Source organism: Rhipicephalus microplus, chromosome 6 (genome assembly GCF_043290135.1).
Source record: "Rhipicephalus microplus isolate Deutch F79 chromosome 6, USDA_Rmic, whole genome shotgun sequence".
In the NCBI taxonomy this organism is placed as follows: domain Eukaryota; kingdom Metazoa; phylum Arthropoda; class Arachnida; order Ixodida; family Ixodidae; genus Rhipicephalus; species Rhipicephalus microplus.
The window spans coordinates 58,805,721-58,829,664 of record NC_134705.1 but is presented as its reverse complement, the minus strand read 5'-3'; the positions used below and the strand labels follow the sequence as shown (position 1 = coordinate 58,829,664).

At 45.9% G+C, this 23,944-nt stretch overlaps 1 protein-coding gene across 2 annotated transcripts in view; it reads left to right on the top strand.

Annotated features, from left to right (window-relative positions):
* LOC119167635 (uncharacterized) overlaps positions 1–23,944 on the top strand; it is a 78,706-nt gene that overhangs the window by 43,903 nt on the left and 10,859 nt on the right. For both annotated transcript variants that reach the window (XM_075865992.1, XM_037419142.2), the window contains exons 5-7: positions 3,878–3,928; positions 4,408–4,458; positions 15,991–16,139. In XM_075865992.1, the coding sequence (XP_075722107.1) occupies positions 3,878–3,928; positions 4,408–4,458; positions 15,991–16,139 (251 nt within the window). The remainder of the gene's footprint in view (positions 1–3,877; positions 3,929–4,407; positions 4,459–15,990; positions 16,140–23,944) is intronic.

Sequence of the window (23,944 nt, the reverse complement as noted above, 5' to 3'; positions counted from 1 at the left end):
TGCTTATGACAGTGCTATGACACTCATGAAACAAAAGAAAACTGAAGGTCTTGTGTTTCTTTGTTAAGCACAGTATTAACTAAAACTAACAGACAAGGATGCCATGGAAATTGTAGAGGTGTTATTAGAAGTAATTGTAATTAAAATGTTAAGAAAGTGGATGACTAGATGACCTGCCACTGGCAAGGACAATCCTGCAATCTTTGAATTACAAGAGGGTTTCGCAGGGGTTAAGCAAGGGCCTGTTCTGGCAAACTTGACGCATGCTGATCTGTTGTTTTCATAAAGACACCTATATGTGAGGGAGTATTGATCAGCTGCCGGCTCTTGGTAATGTCATGTGCTATGTGAAGCCAGCAGGGGGAACAAGTTTTCCACACTCGCCGCCATATCTGCAATCGGGACTGACTAACGCTCCCAACTTAAAAGTGCTCACATTTACAAAATGAAGCAGACAGATTGATGACCGCCCATATAGCTCATTTGGTACAGCATCGGACGTACGGTTCTAAGGTTGCTGGTTCAAAGGTTGCTGGTTCAATCCTTGCCTGTGGCAAGTCGTTTTGTAATGATATGTGGGGTTTAACGTCCCAAAACCACCATATGATTATGAGAGACGCCTTAGGGCTTCGGAAATTTCAACCACCTTGGGTTCTTTAGCGTGCACCCAAATCTGAGCACACGAGCCTACAGCCTTTCCGCCTCCATCGACAATGCAGCCACCGCAGCCGGGATTCAATCCCGGGACCTGCGGGTCAGCAGTCGAGTACCTTAGCTTCTAGACCACCGCTGCAGGCCGTAAGTCAACTTGTCATCAACATCTCTTATGCTTTCCTTGGCATTAATGTCTGTTGGTTCTCATTAATATTGTGCTCTCGCACTTTCAACAGTTCATTTCTCACAGTTGAACTTCTGATTTCATTATTGTTTTCTTTGTCAAATTAACATGATGTGTACAATGATCAGCTATTCTCTATGTAATAAGTTGTGTTTTTGTTATTGATCATTTTTTAATTTTGCTTTGTAACAGAACACGCCGCTTCTAGCCACGCTTGCATCATGGTGGTGGTGGGCACTCGTGTTTCGTTGCATGTGCGTATGGCAAAACAATGGCACGCGATGATGGCTGCACTCATCGTGGATGGTTCACGGCAAAGTTGGCTCCATGTGGGAGGGGCTTCAACCTTTGTACTACTATAAGTGGTTTTAGTACACGCTGGCCAACAAGCATGGGATGAGCTACTGCTGCTTGAGCTATCAAGTACATACATTAAACCATAGATTTTCAAACAATAATACCTGGCGCTGTGATCGTGTACCCCCATGAGAATCATGGAAAGTACAGGCTCGGGATTGGATTGCGTTAACTAGTGGACTGCCTACCGATCTTTTTTTACAGTTTCGTTCTTCATGCAGCGTGGGTAGTGGGGTGTGGTGCAAAGAACTGAAGCAGCACTTTTGTTGTCCAGACAGGCTGGAGACCGCTAGGTCTCTTGATTCGCTGCGGTGTTGGAGCTTTCAGGTTTTATTGGACAGTTTAATCGAAGCATCGTCCACTCACCGCTGCACATAGATGTAGCATATCATGCCTGTGCAGGATACTGCATGAAATTCATGTCTTTTTAATTGTGCATCTTGCCAAAACTCGTTCAAATAGACTGTAAAACGACCAGAAAGCTAAGCAGACACGCCATCATGTTCCTCTGACTCGACCTCACAACAAAATAATAGGTGCGTTGGGGGCAGACTACTTGGACAGACTTACCTTACATCGCAGCAGATCACTGTTCTGTTATTGCTATAAATAGGTAATGCGTACTATCGAGAGAAAACTAAGAATGTGTGTTTTCAATTGTCATTAAAAATAATTAATTAAACCTTCATGCCAAATCTGGAATTCAATAGCAAAGCAATGCATACCCTGGTAGTTAAATTTCCCCAGGTTTCTCTTCTACTGCCTGGTCACAAAAACTATATGCAATAAAATTTGCATACAAAAAATGGAGCAAGTTTTCATTAAGTATAACTTCACAGCACTTTCTTTTACTCTCGGCAAACAAGCATCTCGCATTCCAAAAACATGATCCATCCGAAGCAGATCTGAAGGATGGACTTCCCATCATACTTATGGGAGTACGGCCGTCAGCACCTTTCCGCCGCATGTCTTGCAGCAGTCTGATTGACGCTGACACCACGTACGTTTGGGTTCTGCTGCCAAGATGCTAACTGTACATGCCAACATATTATGCAAGCCTACGGAGGTATTGTCTCGGCAAAAGCGCTCAGCACTTTGCGGCTGGCATCAATGAAACTAGCCCTGGCCACGCATCGAAGTGTTCATGTTGAAGGTGCTGACAGCTGTACAAGCGCCGTTGATAGAGCCCATGTAAACACTAGCAGCCAGATTCCCCTCTAGATGATATTGTATGAAACTCTATGCATTAAACTTTGTAAGACTTGGTCGGGTGCACATCATAACTATGTTTTACCATCGTTTTCTAAAGCAGGCACTTGTTCTCTAGGCTTTTCTCTAGGTTTTGAACACTAATCACGAATTGAAGTGCGACATAAATTTTTTAAGTTTAATAGCTGGTATGTGCAATAGCTCGAGATAATTACATCATGTTGCGACGCATCTGCTCTCCAAAGATAATGTTGGCTCTGACATTTTAGTAAATATTACGCCGATATGTTCGAACCGAAGAAGGTGGAATCAAAATATGGGCATTAGGTAACCCTAAATCGTCGTGTTTCTATGCACAAGTGCAGCTTACTGGGAGAAATAACTCGTGTTACTGTTTGATCCAGCCAGATTCTGTCATATTGGAAAATGCAAAGCAAAAAAACAAGTGCTTGTGATAGTAGCGTTCGTTGTGCTATGAACAGGTGACATCTTTGCTCATTTGAAGTTCATAATTCGAAATTGCGCACTCAGATCCCACTGACACAAAGCGGGGCTTCCCATTTGTTTTAATTTTCTTTAACTTAGATCAAAATAATTACACACTACAGTTAGAAAAAATAGTATCTTGTATGCTATTCTTGGTTGCAGCATTTGTTTATTTTATTAGTGATGTCTAACGATGAAATGAGCCCCTTGTACGGTAAAACTTGCTTAGTATTTGCTCATTATGTTATGTGAACCCTCAAAAAGTTCATCAGAGAGGTATTCTTGTATTCATGCACTACCAATTTTCTTTTACTCACTTTACCAGGCTTCTCAATCGGTGAGGGCCATCTAGCCATCTATGCTGTAGTTATGTTGAAGTCACCAACTACGTACCTGACCTCTTTAGTTAGGTTCAACAGGTTACAGCTAAGGATGTGCCTCTCCTTAGAAATGTTGTTAAGTTGATTGTTAATCAATTCATGACAGCTGTGATGCTTCATTGAAGTAGTTGTATTGCATTGTAATTACACTCACCAGGTACATCAGCAAATGCATAGCTATAAGAGGTCATGTGTCACTAGAAATGAGATAGCTCTTGTTACTAAAACTGAACCTCAATATATCCAGCAAAATGACATAAATGAATGTGTAGTCACTTTGGCATAGTGCAGTACTGCATTCTTTTCTGGCATGTGGTGCACGATCTCCTACTCTCTCGCCAAAAGATATGATCATCTGATGATAAGTAGCTTGCTGTATGCCGCGAGCGTGAAAGGCGAAATCACTTGAGCTTTGAGAAGATCGTCCCTATTTACTAACTCCTGTGAAAGAAATGAGGCAAGTAGAGCAGACAAATTCACTGGAAAAGGTATCGTTGTGCAGGTTCACACTCACTTGTGGCCTTAGATTGTATGTTTGCTCACTTACGTAAGGCTTACATTGTATTTATACTCGGGATTACCTAACTAATGCGATTTTCATGTGCAGAGGCTGCATCCGAGGCAGAAGGCAGTGTGCACTCCAATGCTGCTTCTGATGGCAAGTAATTCAAATGTTCTTTGTGTTGTTGCACGGTTCTGTACAAGAGTCCGTTTAATTTCACAGCAAAATTTCAAATAATAATGGTTGCACACGATTATTATGAACATGGCAGTAGGGCATTAAATGTAGAAGAAGAAGGCAGCCATGCGGTTGATCTGCGTGTGTCATAAGATTCATTTGGCACAGCACTATATACTCCTATTTTTCTCGAATGTGGTGTCCCACCTTTTGTGTACTTCCTCACCTAAAGATAAGCAGCGTACTGTACGCTGTGAGCATCAAGCAGAACTAATTTGGACTGGGATGAGATCAGAGCGATCGAATAGCTGAAGTGAAAGAGATGCGAGGCAAGCATAGCAGACGAGTTTACTTCAAAAACTGTCTCTGTATAAGTTTATACTGAGATATGACCTTTCAAGTGTAACACTTGTGTCAAACTTAGTCGTTACATTAACTCATTCGATTCTCATGTGCAGGGGATGAAGGCAACAAAGAAGATAGTATGCTCTTCACTGCAGCTTCCGATGGTAAGCAATTTAAATATTCTTTGCGTTAACATTCAATGCAAGAGTGACAGGGTATAGATTGTATTTCTATTTCCTGGATTCTAAGTGTTATTGTTTAGCTGATATGCAGTGATTCCACTCCTGTGCTAAAGTGCGCCAAATCAGATTTATTGCGGCTCCCTGATAACACGAACTGAAATGGCACCGTCATCATCAGCCTGACTACGCCCACTGTGGGGCAAAGGCCTCTCCCATGATTCCTCAATCAATCCGGTCTTGTGCTTTGTAGTGCCACGGTATATCTGCAAACATTTTAATCTCGTTGGCCCATGTAACTTTCTGTCTCCCCCTCGAGCATTTGCCTTTTCTAGGTATCCAGTCAGTTAACCTTACTGACCAGGGGTTATCCTGACTACATGTTACATGCCTGGCCGGTGTCCATTTCTTCTTGATTTTAACTAATATATTAACCCCGGTTGGTTCTCTGGCCCACTCTGCTCTATTCTTGTCTCTTTAAAGACCCCTGATAGCGGTTCTATTTGCAAGTTTTTTACAGTAATTTGTAGCTTTGCGTCTGGTAATGCCGAAATTATATCGTAAATTCTTTAATGCATCGTATAATTAATGCTAGCAGCGTTAATTCAGAAGATTTTGTGGCAGTTCAAAACTCCCGCCTGAATACCATGAAAAACTAGCACCCCACAGCGGAGCAGTGCCTGAAACTGCGGGCACCCAAGCTTCGGTGACACTGAAACATGCTGTTTTCAAATAGACGGGCCCGCAGGTGGTGAAGAATGAAACGATGTGGGCGCTTTGAGCATCTCCCCTTCAGAAAAACGAGAAGCATTCCTGGCGTAAGCAGACTAAACCACCTCGATAGCAGCCTGACAACAGAGCGATAGGGGTGACGAACAATATTTCTCGCCGGATACTAGTCGCAGTATTGTGTGCACCCCGCAAATGTTCTTGATCTCTGCAATGTCACAAGGGGATCCCCTATCTATGTGAAACCACAGAAAATGTCGATTGTACCTGAATACTTGGAGGAGCATGCACCCTTACTTTAAAACCAAACAAATATAACTTCTAGGCAATGCTCGCCACTAATAATCGTTCAGAGGCTGCCCCGTATGCAGGGCTGTCAAACAACACAAGCATCTCTAGTTTCCAAATTTGGTGTAAAGGATCCTTTAAGGTTACACCCTTTATTTTATTTTCCATCACTCGCTGCCTTGTCCTCAATTTAGGCTGAACCCTCTTTGTAAGCCTCCAGGTTTCTGCTCCGCAGGTAAGTACCGGCAACATGCAGCTGTTATATACCTTCTTGTTGAGTGTTAGTGGCAGATTACCATTCATGATTTGAGAATGCTTGCCGAATGTGGTTCACCCCATCCTTATTCTTCTAGTTATTTCACTCTCATGGTTTCACTCTCATGGCTCCACGGTTACTACAGTGCAGTCCACTTATAACGATATCGAGAAAACCTAAAAATATGATCGTTATAACCGGTGATCGTTATATCTGGACTGCCACCAAAAAATCGTCGCCGGACGTACCTTTTGTAGCTCCCGGCTTCATTTCGCTATTTTCACCAATTAATAAATATTGTAGATAGTAGGATGTCAAAACAAGACTTTGTTTCTTACTCCGAAGAACGCATCACGGGTTCGCTGAGGAAGAGAGACTGACCGACGGCGGGGTGGGAGCAGTGGGAGGAAGAAAGCACAGCCAGAGGTACACAGCCGGAATGGCAACGAGGCCCCGCCCCGATGCCGCCGCGCCGCTTTGCTTTTCGCTTTTTTTATTTTCTCTCTCTTTCCCGCTTACGTTCGGCAAGCTACGAGTAGCTTGCCGTTGTAGAAGGCGGGGAGCCGCGGAGCGCGGCGCTTTGCTTTTCGCATTTTTTTTTTTAATTTCTCTCAGCCTCTCCGCGGTCGACGCGCGGCGAGGCGCAAAACGTGACACAGCTGGCGCCATCTGTAGCGCGTCGCGCCAACTCGCGATGCTCTCCTCGGCTTTTTGAACAGCCGGGACGCGCTGCCGGCGCTGTGCTGCAGTGGCGGCAGATACGTACTCGCCTACGCTAACTATTCGTCTTGTCTCGGCATAGTTCGTTTCAGAGGAACTTATCAATCTAAATGTTACGATTATTCTGAATGAAACATGCCGTCCACGGCAAACTTTTCATCGTTGTATCCGATATGCGGTGGATAACATATCGTTATATATGGTTTTTTTCCCCATAGCCCCAATGCATGAAATGAGACTGTTAAGTCGACCCATCGTTATAACCGATATATCGTTATATGTGGTATCGTTATAAGTGGACTGCACTGTACCTTTCCTAAATAGACATATTCCTTTACAACTTTCAGCTTTTCTCCATGTATCACAAAGCACCATTTTCTGCCGGGACTGTTGCACGTTACTTTAGTTTTGTGTATATTAATTTTCAGACCTACTTTTCTGCTTTCCGCGTGCAGCTCAGTAATCATGAGCTTATGATTACTGAGCTGGAAATTGCACCCAACTGCGTCAAAGCCGGATTTGGGAGCTTCTATCACTGGCAATAACCACCCCGGCTCGTCGGAACAAGTGCAGCTGATTCTCAGGGCCATCAATGTCACAACCACGTACCTAGAACTATTTGGCTAAATACTAAACAGTGGGGGCGCGTGCGTCTCAAGTAATCCACAATGTTTTCGGTATCGACGCAACTTCTGTTGTGCAAGTCATCCCAACGGCGAAATGCGATCTCCGCAGGGACTCATGACGTCTAGTCTGATTAGTAGTGTTTAACTGTGGCGGTGATTGATCAGCAGGTCGTCTGCTCCAGGAGCGCTGCTGGTAGCTCGTTTCAAGAGTCGCACGGTACGTAACTAAAGCAATTTTCACTAATAATTGAATGCGTGCACCCAGAATGTCTGTCGCGTCTATTTCTGGACATTGCAATTTAATCTTCCGTGCTTCGCATTTACAGAAGAACATGTGACAATGAGACCTCGTTCATCCTTTGGTTTTAATATGCCATATTTGCTCTCGTAATGAACGCACTCACATGATATGCACACCCCCAGCTTCAGTCAAAATCTGGATTTTTTTGTCTCCCGTGTAATAAAGAGACCCCCTACATTTGTCCGCTGAAATCTTGTTAAATAGAGTTTAAAGGTTGCATATGCAGTAACTAACCGACACCTGTCACCTCCTTGCCCATTGGATCTCTTTCATTTTTTATTATTATACCAACCCGCTTCGGCCACCTCAGCTCGCTCCCGCTTGCGTGTGCTGTATTGTTCTTTCTATCTTTGCACGGCACGCGCCCTGTCTTTTTTATTATCCGTGCGCCACAGCGGGGTTCACGAACAGAGCGAGTGTAGAGACATCGCAGCTGACTAGCACACAGCGAGCAGAGGTCACGAAACTACTCGGGCCAACCAACGGTTGCGTCCTGCAAATACGAAACTTTAAGGCCCAATCACATGCCCAGCTCCTGGGGCTTCATGCGCTCAAGATTCAGTGACGCCGACCCTGCCGTTTTCAAATAGGAGGTTCCCCTGGCGGCGAAGAATGTAACGATGTGGGTGCTTTGAGTGTGTCCCCCTAAGAAAAAAGAAAACCGTTTCTGGCATACGCAGCCAAACCCATTTTGGGAACAATCCGACAATAAAGTGAGTGAGGTGATGATCAGCAGTCCTGTGAGTGTGTTTCGTGCGTCATTTGTGCGTGAGAAACGCAGGGCACATTTCGATCTGCTTGCCATTCGATGCGTGACTTTCCAATTTGTTGTTAGGCTATAATGGCCTCAGTGGGGCTACTATAATCGCGCTATGGTGTGCGCACCCCACAAATGTTCTCTGACGCCGACAATTGTCGCTTGAACTCTGGGACTTCCAAGGAGGCCTCTTGTTTACATCCAACCATGAAAAATGTCAATTTACCCTGAATACCTGGATGAGCATGTACCCTTACTTTATAACCAAATTAAAAGGTCTTATAGGCAATGCTCATCACTAATCATCAGTCAGTAGTGCCCCTGCACGCAGGACTCTCAAACACAAGCATCTGGAGTTTCCGAATTTGGTCTCAGGGATTTTTTTAAATTAAAGCATGCTTCCCGGTCGGAGCAGCTGCTATTAGGCTTAATATGCGCAGGTTTTAGTAGGGGGCTTTTGCTGACAACCCTGGTGTGTTGCGTCCCTCGAAGGGCGCAGTCGCTGTCGTGCGCTCCCTCAAAGCATCGTGAGACTGCTCGTAAACTTTCTGTGCTACTAACCCCTTCTTCACATTTAGACAACTGAGACTGCGAAAACTGCTTCAGCACGTGCAGTGGTCATTGTCCCTTTAAGCACCAATCTGTTGAGTTGCGTGATATTGGGTCCAAAAGATAAATTTTGTTAGTTTCACTCAAGCTGTTAGCAATGAATGCGGTGCCAACAAATTGTCTTGTTATACCAAGTGAGGCTTGATGTCATCTGCAAAGAGCACCAGCGGTGGGGTTGCCGTTTCAAAGGTCTGCACCCTCAAAAAATTTGCTGCATACGCTGTGGTCGATATCCATACAGCGATTTGAATCACTAGAGTACTCAAGAACTCCTCTTGCAAGTCGGTGCATGCACAGCACAAACGCTGCATGAGAATGAACCTCCAAAATGGTGCAACGAAGGTGTGGCCACCTTACAATCAAGGCTCAGTGCATACTCTCTACATGGCCACCGTTCGAGAAAGTGAGGCACTTTTCACACAGTCTGTTTGCATTCAGAGTATACGCAAACCTTGATATAACGAACCCGGATGTAAGGGAATATCTGTTATAACGAAGTAAGTAAACAATAGTCTTGCAGTAGACATAGTGTTAAGAATACACCTTTACAGTCGACTCCCGTTAATACGAAGTTCACGGGAACCGCAAAAAACTTCGAATTAAACGAACTTCGAATTAAGCAAAAAGCACTAAAAACGGCACTTTTATTAGTTTAAAAGTGCGACAGTTTTGAGGAAAAATAGTCTGTCATCTTCTTCTGCTTGCCGAATCTGGCTGCGGCTAGCAAGTTTTGTAAGGAATACACGTGTCGAAGTGCTTCTTCGGCGTTGTGTTCTCCAACAAAAAACCGCTGCGCAAGAGCAAGACCCGCAGCTACATCGGCAGCCCTCGGTGGTGGCTCATTTCCGATGTCGTCGTCATCATCGTCATTTTCAGGAATGCAGTCATGGGGCCGAATTATCTGCACGATTTCGCTGTCCGTTAGTGGACCGCATGTTTCGACGTTGCTGTCCACAGCGACATACTCGTCAAAACGGATGTCACCGAGAGCGGCGCGAAAGCTACCGTCGTCGAGCTCATTTGTTTGCATTTCCACTGGCGCACAAGGAGAAGCATCCCTCGAGTTTTCCATGAAACCACAGGCCCGGAAACAATTGGCGATGGTTTCTTCTTTCACGCGGGTCCAAGCTCGCGCTAGCATGTTGATGGCACTAAGCAAACTCGCCTCGTATTGCGACGAGTTGTCCATGCACAAAAGCATGCGCTCGACGAGATGCTGCCTATACAATACCTTCACATTTTTTATTATGCCCTGGTCCATGGGCTGCAACACGGACGTCGTGTTTGCAGGCAGGTACACAAGACGGATGGCACTCAAGGCAGGTACGTTCATGTGGGAACTACATTGGTCCACAAGGAACAACACCTTACGGCTTGATTGCGCGAACTTGCGGTCGAGTTTGGTGATCCAGTCCTTAAATATATCGGATGTCATCCACGCCTTTCTGTTCGAGGCATAATCCACAGGAAGCGTCTTCACGCCTTTAAAGCACCTAGGCTTGGCAGCCTTCCCGATCACAAGCAGGCGACACCGTTCTGTGCCAGTCATGTTCGCCGCGACTAGCACTGACACTCTCTCTTTGCTTCTTTTGCCTCCAGAACAGTCGTCGTCTTTAAATGTCAGGGTCTTGTCCGGTAGCAGCCGATAAAAAAGCACAGTCTCATCTGCATTAAAAATGTCTGCCGGCTGGTATTCTTCGAGGTACTCGCGAAGCTTGCCCGCTTTCCATGTCAGGCACGTTTCCTCATCGACTGACGCCTTCTCCCCACACACGCTTTTAAAAATCAAGTCGTGGCGATGTTTGAAACGCGTAAGCCACCCATCCGAAGCAGCGAAGTCGTTGATGCCCAACATTTCAGCAAGCGATGACGCTTTTGCCGTGACGACTTCACCACTGAGAGGAAGTTTGTTGTTTCGTGCCTCTCTGATCTAAATCAGCAGTGCTTCCTCCAACTCGGGGTAGGCGCCGGTGCGCATCCGCTTCCGCGATGTCTTGAATTTTTCACTTTCAAACGCATCCAATATTGAGCGCTTATTCTTTATGAAAGTCGACAGCGTGTTAGGCTTAATGCCGTACTTTCTTGCAATGTCTTGTTTGGCGGTGCCTCCCTGGTCAACTTCCTTCAAGACTTCGACTTTCGTCGCTAGGTCTAGCGTTCGGTAAGGGCCACGAGTTGCCATTATCAAACGTACGTCACCACCACAACACTCAAAATCAGAAGCGCGGAAACACGTGTGGAATCAACCCAGCGCGCGGGTGACGCGGTGACACACTCGAGTCTCGACAAAAGTCAACTAAAGAGTCAGTCGATGCCGCCGATGCGATTCGCCAGCGTTAAAAAGATTGCCGCTTCAAGATCTGTGGCGCTGCGGACAGTAGTGATGGCGAAGACACCAGCGCGGTCCGGCAGATGTTTTAGCATATGAAAAGTTCCCCATTTTACTGTAAAATTACGGTCGCGACGAGACTGTCGATTGAAAAAACTTCTAATTGACCAATATTATGGGTTTTTAACTTCGAATTATCGAGCATTTTTTTCTATACGATTGCATGCAAAACTGATGGGACCACTTGCTCATTTCTAATTAACCGAAACTTCCAATTAAGCGACTTCGAATTACCGGGAGTCGACTGTATAATGAATTTTTATATATAGCGAACTTATTTTCATGCAGCATACAACGTTGTTATAATGAGGTTTGCGTGTACAACACGTGGGGGAATATGCAAGCTGTCTGTAAGGCCTGCTAAATCCTAAAGTTAAGGCCTGCTAAACCCGTAAGTTCACAATCCCCAGAAATCCCCCTTTGTGTTCCTAGTTACTTCATGCTCCTTGAAGACGGGCGGCATATTCCTGTTTGCTTGAGTAGTAATTGATGGCAGGCCTGGCACGCGGTGTAATGTTGTGACGTGCACCTTTTGTGCAATGTAGATAAGTCGGCTATTTTTACGTGTTCGGCCTCATTCGTCACCCCCACTTGCGCGATTTTACCCGCATGTAAACAAAAAAGTCATGGCTTTGCCGCAAAGGCGAAGCAATCAACGCGATAACAACAAACAACAAATCGGAAGGTCTCGTGCCGAATGGCAAACAGGTCGAAATGTGCCCCGCATTTCTCACGCACAAATGACGCATGAAACATACTCACAGGTACAGATGAAGGACGAATAAGCATCTCAGTTGTTACTTCCCTGTGTCTGAAAAACGCGCCCTTTTCGCAAACGGAGGCTGCGCAACGATTGCAGTGATCTTTGTGCGCCTGGCAACTACAACAGAATCGTTCCGACAAAACCTACAGGCTAGCCATAAGGTACGATTTTCCCCACTGCAAGATAAAGGTGCGCGATCGTGCGTACACCCCCTTATTCTCTACGCTGGTCAAAGTACGCGTGAGAGATGAACGCCGCCGCACGCTCACTGTGCCATATTGCTGATAATGCTGAAAACACCATAGTTCCCCAAAACTAAGATGCCCCCCAACAGCGGTAAGTGGTAAATATGAATAGCCTGCCGTTTGAACATTGAAGGAGGTACCTTCCGGTGGTTCAGTGGTTTACGCCATGCATTCATGACGCAGAGGTTCGATTCCGGGCGCCAAAGTCTTTTCTGGGTTTTTTTTCCTTCCTTGCATTTTCGTATATATAGATACGTGTACATATACGGTGAGTGACGACAACACCGACGCCTGTGGCAAAATCCAGCAAAGAGTATTCATATAATTGCTATCGCAATAAAAAAAATAATGTAATGTCCCTCATGTAATGCCCCTCATGTAATGTCCCTATGGGACCTTTGAGGAATAAATAAATAAATAAATAAATAAATACACGGGGGGGGGGGTGTTATTAATTTGGACGTTGCACAAAACATGATGGTGACGGGCAGTGACTTGATTGTGAAGAAAAAAAAAACACCTCTTTCTCCTGGGAGTCGTCTTGATGAAATGAAGTTGGGGTGGTGTGGGTCTCTAGCATTGTATGTCACTGTTTTGACTACCGTCTCTGCTGATAACCGCATAGGTGTATTTAGAATGTGATTTCACGAAGTACAATTTTATTGAATCACTATTCTGTTTGTTTGCTATGAAAATAATTGCTGGAGGAGTTTTTTCAGAATGCTGCACAGCATGACACTATTATTTTTGCATCATCAACTGAAATATGGAGTGCTTACAAGATGATTGGCTCCGTGAGATTCACAATGCATTAAAATATTTCAAGCTCTTCTCAGATGCTCCAAATTAGTATTCACATCCTTGAGTGTAAATGTAGCTTGCTTCTACAGTATATTGCAGGATGCGAAGTTAGCTAATACAGAGTGCTCCCCCATGCAAAATTACGTGCTCCGAAATGGAATGTTTTGCTGTTCTAAGCTGCTCCAAAATGAAACTTTTGCTGCTCCGAAAATTGCTTAGAATGAGAAGGCCTGAATAGCATCACTGCATACGTAATGGCCTTACTGGGAGGGAATTTTCGGCTACTATGTGTGACGTTTGCGTTCTCTTGCATAACAGAGAAGTGCAAGTGACCAGCCTACCTGGCTCTGGCGACTAACTGAACTAACGTGGATTGTGAGCTCCGCGAACTGCGCTGTCAATGCATGACATGGGACAGTGGCGTCATCTGCCCTGCTCCGTGGGAAACACATTGCGAAACATCACGCTATTAACGCTTTCTTACTTCCAAAATATTTCAAAAATCTGTGACAGAGTCACCCACGTAGGAACGGTTTCTCAAGCCCACCTAAGTTACATAGTGGACTACCAGAAGGGCCAGGACATTGAAGAAGGTTGAAAAGGGGCAGGGGGTTTAAACAAGATGTCAGCTTACATTGGCAATTGATAGATTTTTTTCGCACCTCATATGGGATGGGTCATTTCTGAAGGGAATCATCGTAAGGGTTCGAGAATTCTGCTGAATAATTTAATTCTGGCTGCCAACTCGAAATGTAGAGTTCCTGTGCCAAAGATATTTTTTACCACGTGAGATGCCTGATAAAAATAATGCTCAAGGACCATCACAAGCTCGTGGAAACCTGCAAACGTCTTGTTGCACCCCAGGGTAGAAGGGTGATCATTATGTAGAAATAAACAATCAATCTAATTCTTATTGCAAAATGCAAAGGTGCGATCATTACTTAACTAGGTATGGTATTTCTCTATCATCTCTATATCTGCGATTCCGCAAATATACTAGGTACTATGCTATAATCTGGTTCAACAGTACAGTCGAGCCCGCTCATAACGAACCTGATCATGACACAGCATCCATTCGTTGTATCCTGAAGTTTGTGGTAAATGAAATGCCGCTTTTAAAAAGTTGCAAGTGAGAATACAAAATTCTTTTTTTTTTTTCAAAAAGTTCATGATGCATGTGTTTAGAAGAGCAGAAGCAATTAGGGTGGTCTCCAGTTTCTATTAAGCAACAGCGTGCTCTTGCTGAGGCCCTTGGCATATACAAGCTGGCCGAGGTTATTCAGGTAGTTAATTGCTACAGGCGTGCTTGTGGGCACTGGCTCATCGTCATCTGATTTCACCTAATCGCTCTTGCCGCGCACTTCATTCAGAATGCCCTCATCCGTGCATGGTTTCGCAGTGTCAGCATCATCATTTGCCGTAATGAAACCACCCCAGCAGTCCCACCCTCCCTTGTCGGAGTCAATGATGTACTGCCACAAATTGCCTCCGGAGTGGTCCTGTTTGGAAACTTCAGGCTTGGCATTGGTTCAGACGTCGAGGAAGTTGGCCTTGCAACAAGAGTTTTGCACACATGTAGCTGTCACCTCCGCCCACGAAGCCTTCACCATCTCCAAGGCTGAATACAAGGGAGCAGCAAGTGCGCTGCCTGGCAATCAAACGTTATGAGGAAGTGTTCCACAGCGAGGCACCTATATTAAGTCTTGAACATGCGGACTACACCCAAGCTAAGCGATTGTACTTTGGACGTTTTGTTGAGCGGCAGGAAATGGTGCGGAAGGCCTTCCGTCCACCATCCTGACCACACACGCACACCAACAGAGAGCAAGACGTGCACAAGCGACAGACGAGCCAGAATGCGTGGAACTGCGCTGGGCTTGTTTCTAGCCGTAAAAAAAAAAACTTAATTCGAGCCAGCGTGGCCTGTGTCGTGAAGTGGTGGAGACAAGCGGAAAAGTTGCAATAAAGAGAGGAGAGCAGATTAGTGAGAGACAGGCAAAAGCGTTGCGATAGAGTGAAGAGAGGAGAACATACAGTGGGAAGGCGACCTTGGAAACCAAAACGCGGAAAGAAGGCAGGTCGAGTAGCTTGCATCAAAAGGTCCACAAAACACACAACTCATGTGTAGGAAAACTTGGGAGAGTGGCCTGTGCGCGTAAAAATCAAAGAATCGTGTTGTGGCACTGGCGGGATTGTGCGACTTTACCAACTTCGATAATCTGCTATTCATTCCATGTAACAGCCGTTCAGCCGTTTTTACAGTTCTACATTATGTAGAGGGCATGCTGGGTGGAGTGCAAAGTGTGTGAAAACAGGTCCTGAACATGGATCAAATCGCAAATTATCGAAGTTGGTGGGCTAGTGCAAGGGCATCCACTGGAACGATACGGCACTGATCCAGACAAGACACAGGTACATACAATTGAGTACAGTCGGCGGTTGACAATGTTGTCAGATGGTCTGGTCACTTTAGGCCAGGAATGCCACTGACAGTGTTACAAGACTAGTGATGAAAAACTAAGGGTAGACTAGTCAGCCGACTGGTATTCGCAAAATCAGTGGCAGTGTGAAAACAGGGGCCTAATATAAAAGAGTGGCGGGGGGGGGGGAAATGGACAGAAGAGTGTGTGACAAAAAACGTTCGAGGAGACCAACAGCTAGGAGGCAGGGCTGTGGAGGCAGGGTTGACGTTTAACAATAAGAACCTATGGGCACCTCACCAATACCTTATTGGTGGTTGAAAGCGATGTCCTCAGAAGTTGCTGAAGCTCCAACTCCGTTTGCTGTAACTGATCGGCAGCACTCAGAGATGTTCATTGTAAGTGTTATTTTGTGCCATTGAAATATTCCTGTATATTTCCACGGTCACGTGGGTATTGTTCATTTTAAGTGGGGCTGTTATATATGGACTCGACTGTACTAGATACCGTGAAGAGACTACTAGATACTAGGTAGGGCTGCCAACATGCAAAATTTTGGTAACTAGATAGTGGCACCTAATTTCAGAATCTGCAGCATTTTTTTTTCTTTCAGCTGAACCTGAATTAGCCGAGCCTGAATCGGCCGAGCCTGAATCAGCCGAGCCGGACAATGACCAGGAAATGAACGGGAGCAGTGATTCAGAAAAGAACTCGAGATGTAGTGGCTCACGCCACATAGGATCCTTCGGAGCGAATGGAATGGTAATTAGACGATTTTGCTGAGCTGTGTTGTTTTCGCAGCACTGCCATTTGTGGCTGAGCAAAGCCACAGATAATCTGGTCCTATCTGGGTAAAAACTCTTTGCACATATGTGCCTTAACAAAGGCACCTATGTCCAATAGGGACAAATAACAATGAAGATTTCTGGAAAGACGTAAGCAATAATTGGAAGATACTAATAAACAGTTGGCATCTACTCAGTGATAAACACCAAAGCAGCATGTTCCAGCATCGCTGGTCTACCCATTTTCACAGAGTGTTGGTTCTTGCCAGTAATGTTAGGTGTTGTGATGTATGATTTCTCATGGAGGAATAGACTCCAAGCAAAAGAGCCTACTTAAATGAATTTTTGTGGTTTCTTTTTCAAGTTCATAGATTTCTAGGAATCTAACGGATTTTTTTTATGCTAGAGATTTTAGCTATGTTGTCAAAATTTCGTTTGTCTGTCTGTACACTGAATTCCTTTGTACGCACAGTAGGTGAATAGAGTGCTATAAGACAATAGTATTTTAAAGGCTTTTCTAATTTCATAAATGTCTTTGCATTATGATGTTACGGTATGGAATGCATATTTCAATTACGAGTAACTGTGCAGTTTTAGCTTCTTTGCAGGCTAGTTTTTCGTCCTGCTCTTTATGACCAGCTTGATAAGCACTTGGATACAGTAGGGATTGTATGTTTTAAGTGCAAAGCATTTCTTAGCGAACCATAGGCACTCTGATCATTTCTATCTATATGCCTACGTCTTGACACTCTTGGAGTCATCTCCTTAACTTGTTACCTACTTAGGTTAGCTTAACAGCCAAGTCCTCTCTGCATACCTCGAAGGACTCGCTCCAAATGAAATTAAAGACGTCAGGATCAACTCACGGAAGAATATTCTGGCAGTTGATGTTCTACACCGTAGTGCGCTGCAAAGCCTACAGAACATCTCGGAAATCGTCAGAGTCACAGTTAAATCAGTGATCCCCACTGACTGTAAGGGCAGAGTTGGCGTCATTTATGACGTGGACATTTCCATTCCCGCTGACGATTTCCCAATCTTGATAAAGCCAACTACAGACGACATCCTCATCAAGCACATCACAAGGCTTGGTCAGTCACGATGCCTGAAGATTGTTTTTGAGGGAGACAGTCTTCCCCCACACGTCAAAGTTGGCCATGTTCGCCATCAGGTCCGTCCATACATACCGAAGCCCCTACAATGCTTCAGATGCTTCAAGATGGGACATGTCAAAGGAGTATGTACCAGCAATGTCGTGTGCCCGCGGTGTGCCGAACCTCATTCAGAAGACACCTGCCACGCAACTGCGTTCAAATGCTCCAATTGCCACGGCGCTCATAAAGCGTCGTCTAAAGATTGCCCACGAGCGAGAAATGAACGCGCGGTGCTGAAACGCATGGTGCGCGACAATTCAACGCACAGGGAAGCCACTGCAACTGTCAGGCGACATCGGCGTCACCACAGAAGATCATCACGCAACATCTGCCGTGGCATCTGACGTGGCATCTGCCGATAGAGACCCGTCATCTCAAGCAAGAAGAACTGGCCCCCCATCGTCAAGCTCTGCGAAGACGGATACACCGAAAACAGCATCAGGGTCAAGACTCCCACCTCGTGAAGAGTGGCCATCACTTCCACGAACACAGCCTGTTTCAGAGGTGCATCGATCCCCGCCAACCTCGATGCCATCACGAACCACTGATGAAAAGACAACTGAGGATCGCCAGGTCATCAACATGTTGCAGACCCTTATGAGCGCAATGCACATGCTCCTAAGCAACATGAACACCCCATCAGCGCAGAGGGCACTCCAAGTGCTGGACACTTTGAGTTCGGTGCTTGCAGCTCTAAGGTAAAATGATGGCTCGCAACATGTTATTCTTTCGCGAGGAGGTCAAGAACGCATCTGTCCTTCAGTGGAATGCCAGAGGACTTAGGGCGCGATGTCCGAGCTCCGGCAATATGTATTCACGAACCAGTTCTCCATAATTGTGATTTGTGAACCGAACCTGTCAGCCCAGATGAGACTGTCTGGATATGAGTGCTTTATGCCTTCTACCCACGGAGAGTGCAGCAAGGTCATTGTGTTCATACGGCGCGACTTAACTTATGTTCATCACCCTGTACCTCCTGACGAAGAAAACCAGTACGTTTGCCTAAGAGTAAAAAACAAGAAGACCACATTCACCATCATCGGAGCCTACTTACATCACACAAAAGAAAATACAGCGTCACATGGACAAGTTGGACAAGCAACGATTGGTATCTTTTTGGGAGTCTTTGGATCCCAGAAAGCCTCTGTCACTAATCTGGAGAACTGTCCGGGGTCTTCGTACAACCATTACTCAGCGCTACCCATTAAAATCTCTGGCACTTCACTTACGCTGCGAAGAGATTGATGTCGCAGATTCCTTCTGTCGAAGGATTGCCTGCGGCTCAAATTCAACTGGGACAAAGACGCCCGACTTTTCTGTATCCTCACGTGATCCCCGAATGGAGATTTCGTTTTCAATGGACGAACTAAAGGCTGCGCTTGCTTTGTGTAGACGTTCTTCAGCGCCAGGACCTGACGGCATTACTTACCGCGCTCTGTGTCACCTAGAAGATCAAGCTCGGCAGGCACTCTTGCAGCTGTACAACGACTCCTGGCAAACTGGCATGGTTCCACAGGAATGGAAGTCAAGTTGCCTGATTCCACTTCTCAAAGCCGGCAAGTCACCCTTGGACATTTCCTCTTACTGCCCGATTGCCCTCGCGAGCTGTGTGGGAAAAGTTATGGAAAGGATGTTTTTATGCGTCTGGAATGGTACTTAGAGTTCTACGAAATATATCCAGATGCCATGACCGGGTTCAGACGAGGCCGCTCGTCAATTGACAATGTAGTTGACTTGGTGACATATGTAGAACACCAGAAGGCCTGCAAACGGTTATCTGCTGCTCTATTTCTTGACGTTGAAGGGGCCTACGACAATGTCACCCACGAAGCCATTCTCAGCGCACTAGAAGGAGTGGGACTCGGTGGCAGGATATATACGTGGGTTCAGAGCTACCTACAGAATAGATCATTTCACGTGCAGACAGAGAATGGCCCGACACCCGAGTATTACTGCAGCCGAGGAGTCCCGCAAGGCGAAGTGCTAAGCCCGACGCTGTTCAACCTAACACTCATTGAACTAGTTGGCAAGCAACCAAGCAGTGTACTACTTTCCATTTATGCTGATGACATCTGTGTGTGGACATCAGGTGTGACTCGACTTCAACTTCGCGCTCGACTTCAGAAGGCAGCATCAGTGACATCGTACCACTTACGCAAACAAGGGCTTGAAATCGCAAGTGAGAAGTGTGCAGTCGTGGCCTTCACCAGAAAACCAATGTCCGCTTACGGCATATCAATTAACGGGCAGTTGGTGTCACACAGCCGGAGTCACAGGTTCTTGGGAGTCGTAATCGACCGAAACCTGTCTTGGACACCCCACGTAAACTACGTGAAAAAGTGGCTGACTGCCATTTGTCACTTATTCAGGTTTCTTGCTGGGAAAAGTTGGGGAATGTCTGTCGAGTCTATGTTACAGCTGTACAAGGTATTATTTACTGGATTCCTGCGGTATAGCCTACCTGTTATATCTAACACGTGCAAAACGAACCTGCGCACAATCCAAAATATTCAAGCCCAAGCGCTTAGGATATGCCTTGGTTTACCCCGCTGCGCATCGACAGCTGAAACAATTGCCATTGCACAGGACTACACGATCATGACGCACATCACCATTGAAACGATGCGTACGTACCTCAGGCAACATGCTAGGAATCCTTCCCACCACTTGGCAACCCTCGCTACTGAGAGACCCCGCACGAAATTTAGTGCAATTGTCTGCGCTCATCGTGCGTCATTTACGTCAGGTTTTACGCCTGCTGAAAAACTGGTGTATCCTCCGTGGTGCCTGACACTTCCACAAGTACGTGTTTCAATTCCAGGAATACAGAAAAAATCAAACTTGCCTTCATCAGCCTTAAAACAATTGAGCTTGGGCCATCTGCACGATATGTACAACAACCACGTGCACATATACACCGATGGTTCAACCACAGCGTCTGGTTTTGGTGGTGCGGTCGTGATTCCAGCTAGAGGAATTACTCTGCGTATCAAACTGTCACATGTCACTACGTCCACAGCGGCAGAACTTGCGGCTTTGCGTGGCGCCATAGAGTACATCAAATCCCAAAGACCGAGTAAATGGGCTGTGTTTTCCGACTCAAAACCAGCCCTACGGAGCATGCAGTCAGTCCTTCGACGAGGTTGCCATGAACAATTAACTTACGAAGTTGTCAAGCTTGTTCACCACGTCACAGAAACAGGCCACGAGGTCAAGTTTCAGTAGCTTCCTGGCCATTGTGGGATCAGTGGCAATGATTCCGCAGACAATGTGGCTTGCACATCGCACCAAGAAGAACACACCCTTCCGATTCCTTTGTCAAGGACTGACGCTGCAAAGCAACTTTGTCACCTGGCACGTAGTCTGAGTCTGCAGGAGTGGAACACCCCAAGCATAAGACATACGAGACTATACCAAATAAACCCTCGACTGGAACTTCGACCTCCATCCGGACATCGTCGACGTGAAGCTTCACTTTTTTGTCGCCTTTGTTTGGGGGTTGCCTTCACAAAAGCATATAGAACCCTCATTGGATTGACCGGCAATGCGGAATGCGACGTCTGCTGCACCAAAGAAGACATCGACCATCTGATATGTCATTGCCCTCGATTTGCCTCTGAAAGACAGAAGCTTTCGGACGCATTGCGACAATTGGTCGATCGGCCACTCTCTGTGCAGATGCTACTGGAACACCGTTATTGCCTTTCGTCGGCTCAAAAAGCAGTTAAAGCTGTCTTGTGCTTTTTGAGGACTACAGGCCTATGTGACCACCTTTAACTTTTGTGTAGTGCCACCGCTGCATACGCGCCAGCCGATTGACTGACAATCCTCCTTTTTTTTCTCTCTCTCTCTCTTTCTCTTCTCTTTCCTCTCTCTCTCATCTTTATGCCCCCTTCCTATTCCCCCAGCGTAGGGTAGCAAACCGGGCATGTGCCTGGTTAACCTCCCTGACTTCCCTCTTGTTGTTTACCGCCCCCCCCCCCCCCCCCCTAGGTTAGCTTAACAGGACATGAATCTGTGTCAAACATAGTTTTAAGGTCATCACATCAAAAATTTGGCAGATCCCATGTACAGTGGGAATCAGTGTTGTGCAAAACATGGGGAGGGAAGGTGACTGTGGTGTAATCTTTTTATTGAGAGACCTGTTATGAGATTATCCTAAAACTATCAACACATATTGTATGCCCAGACATATGTTGGACACTCGCATGTGTTTTATATAACCATGTTTTAACGTTGCATGACCATGTCAACAGCAACATGGGTATCATCACCAGCTGAAGCAGTAACCTGATATGTAGTGTTTGTGTTGGAGACGATTCTGAAGTTAATCTACGCAGCTCTATTCAAGGCTACAATCGTCTACATATCAGTAACAACACTACATATTAGTAACCTGATATGTAGTGTTTGTGTTGGAGAGGATTGTAGCCTTGAATAGAGCTGCATAGACCAACTTCAGTGATGGTGCTTAACTACAGTTGACGCTAACCAAATGTGATGCCTGTATCGGAGTACATATTATATATAAAATTGGATAGCCAGCACTGCAATCACAGTTGACGTTTCAGCAATGTTACACCTGCATTGGGTCTGTTTCCAAAGCAGTTCTGAGCCCTGGCTTGACTCTATGGTAGACTACTTTCCTGCCACGTACATCATGAAATCATTTTCACCAGTAGCATGTGCTACATACCTGAATACTACAGCTCACGGTATTCGAGTGTGAACTGTAGGTAAGTCTATCTGGGTGGACTTGGACGAAAATCTTAATTGAACAGCGTGAAGGAGCCCATGTTGCACAAAATGCGGTTCTATCGTCTGTTGCGCTGTCAGTGAGATAAATATTTGGATCGAAACAAAGAGGAAAAAAATTAAGCCATTTTCACATAAGGGGTGTCGCGTAATAAAGACTCAGGCCCTAGTTGAAGCACTCCATGTTTATTCTACAGCTCGTGCATAATCTCTTCCTTTTTCCCTTCTATGCTCTTCCATGTTCACCTCATATGCTATCATCAGCAACATATTCCACTGAAAGCACTGGAAGAAGTCTGCCCAAGTAGCACTGAAAGGAGCTGCTCAACTTTCTTAGTAGCGGGCGTGTGCTGTCGTCAAACACCAGCAACATGTCATCTTAGCCAAGGTAGATTACTGCCAGCCGAGGTAGACGCATGGCTCTGCTGTGAGACGCTCACAATTGCACCCGCTGTAAAGCAGGTACTCTTTCATTGACAACGTGCCGTCTGAAAAGTTGGCTTCTTGCGCGACAAGCAAGACTTGAAACGGAGACAGTGGTAGCAGTTTATAGGGCTTGCTGTCACAACACGAGAGGTCCGCCGCTGACAACCGCATGGGCTTCTCAGATCATTGTAGCAAAGCCCGCGGCGTTGCACCTGAATGACCGTCTCCATGCGTTTTTTGTCAATCGGACGACGCTCTGACCTGCCTCCCCACCAAGTTACTGAGTGGCTGCACATCATACGTGTAGAGTTTTGTAGCCTTGAGCAGGACATTCTTCTAGGAGGCATGACCTAACCTGTGCAGTGATGCGTTAAACATACACAAAGCTTTGTGATGACCGGTTGGCGGATGACTGCGTGATGGGGCGTATGTTGTACCTTCTCCCTAGGCAGGAGCCCTTCAACGCGCACTGCGTGCTCCTCGTTGATTGATTTGTGGGGTTTAATGTCCCAAAACCACTCTATGATTATGAGAGACGCCGTAGGGCAGAACTCCGAAAATTTTGACCACCTGAGGTTCTTTCACGTGCACCCAAATCTGAGCACACGGGCCTACAACATTTCCGCCTCCATCGGAAATGCAGCCGCCGCAGCCGGGATTCGATCCCGCAACCTGCGGGTCAGCAGCCGAGTACCTTAGCCACTAGCCCACTACAGCGGGGCTGCGTGCTCCTCGTTGACGTATGATCTAACTGCAGGGTCATACTCCTTCAATAGTTCTGACTCTTGCTGTAAGCTGTTCCATTGGGCTTGCAGACGGCACTCGGCCAATCTTCGATTATCCCTGCCTCTGTCTATTCCGGGATCTCATAAAGGGCCACTCACCAGGCCTCATAACAAATTTCAGTTATACCGTGGAAGTTTTTGTGTCTCCGACGAAAAGCGTTATGGCACAAAAATTCTTTAAATCGGATCATTACGAGCAGAGAAAATTGTTTTTATTTTATTTTTTGAAGCAGCGCAAAACGCTGATGAGAGGAGGCGAGCTTAAAACCCTTGCCGCTTGCCGCACGTATCTTCTCGGGCAAAATCTCTTCCCTACCCTCTCCGGCATCCAACCAAGAGGTGAGGTGCGTATGACGTGCCTGACAAGCCCGAACCCCGAGAATGCGAGCGGCGTTATTTTGTTGGCCAGCATTATTTTGTGGTCTACTGCCTATTTCTGCAAGATGGTTTGGAAACGCTGGCTTAGACGCGGTAGAATAGATGAGAATAATGAGTGCGCGAACGCATCGGAGCATTACTTTGGCTTCCATGGCTGTCATCTGGTCGATGCAGGGGCCGCGGAAACACGGAACGCATGCGCAACGCCGGCACATTAGCCCCGCATCTCGTTGAAATTCACGGGAAAAATATAGAAAATGGGTGCACATTCTCTTATTGCGTCT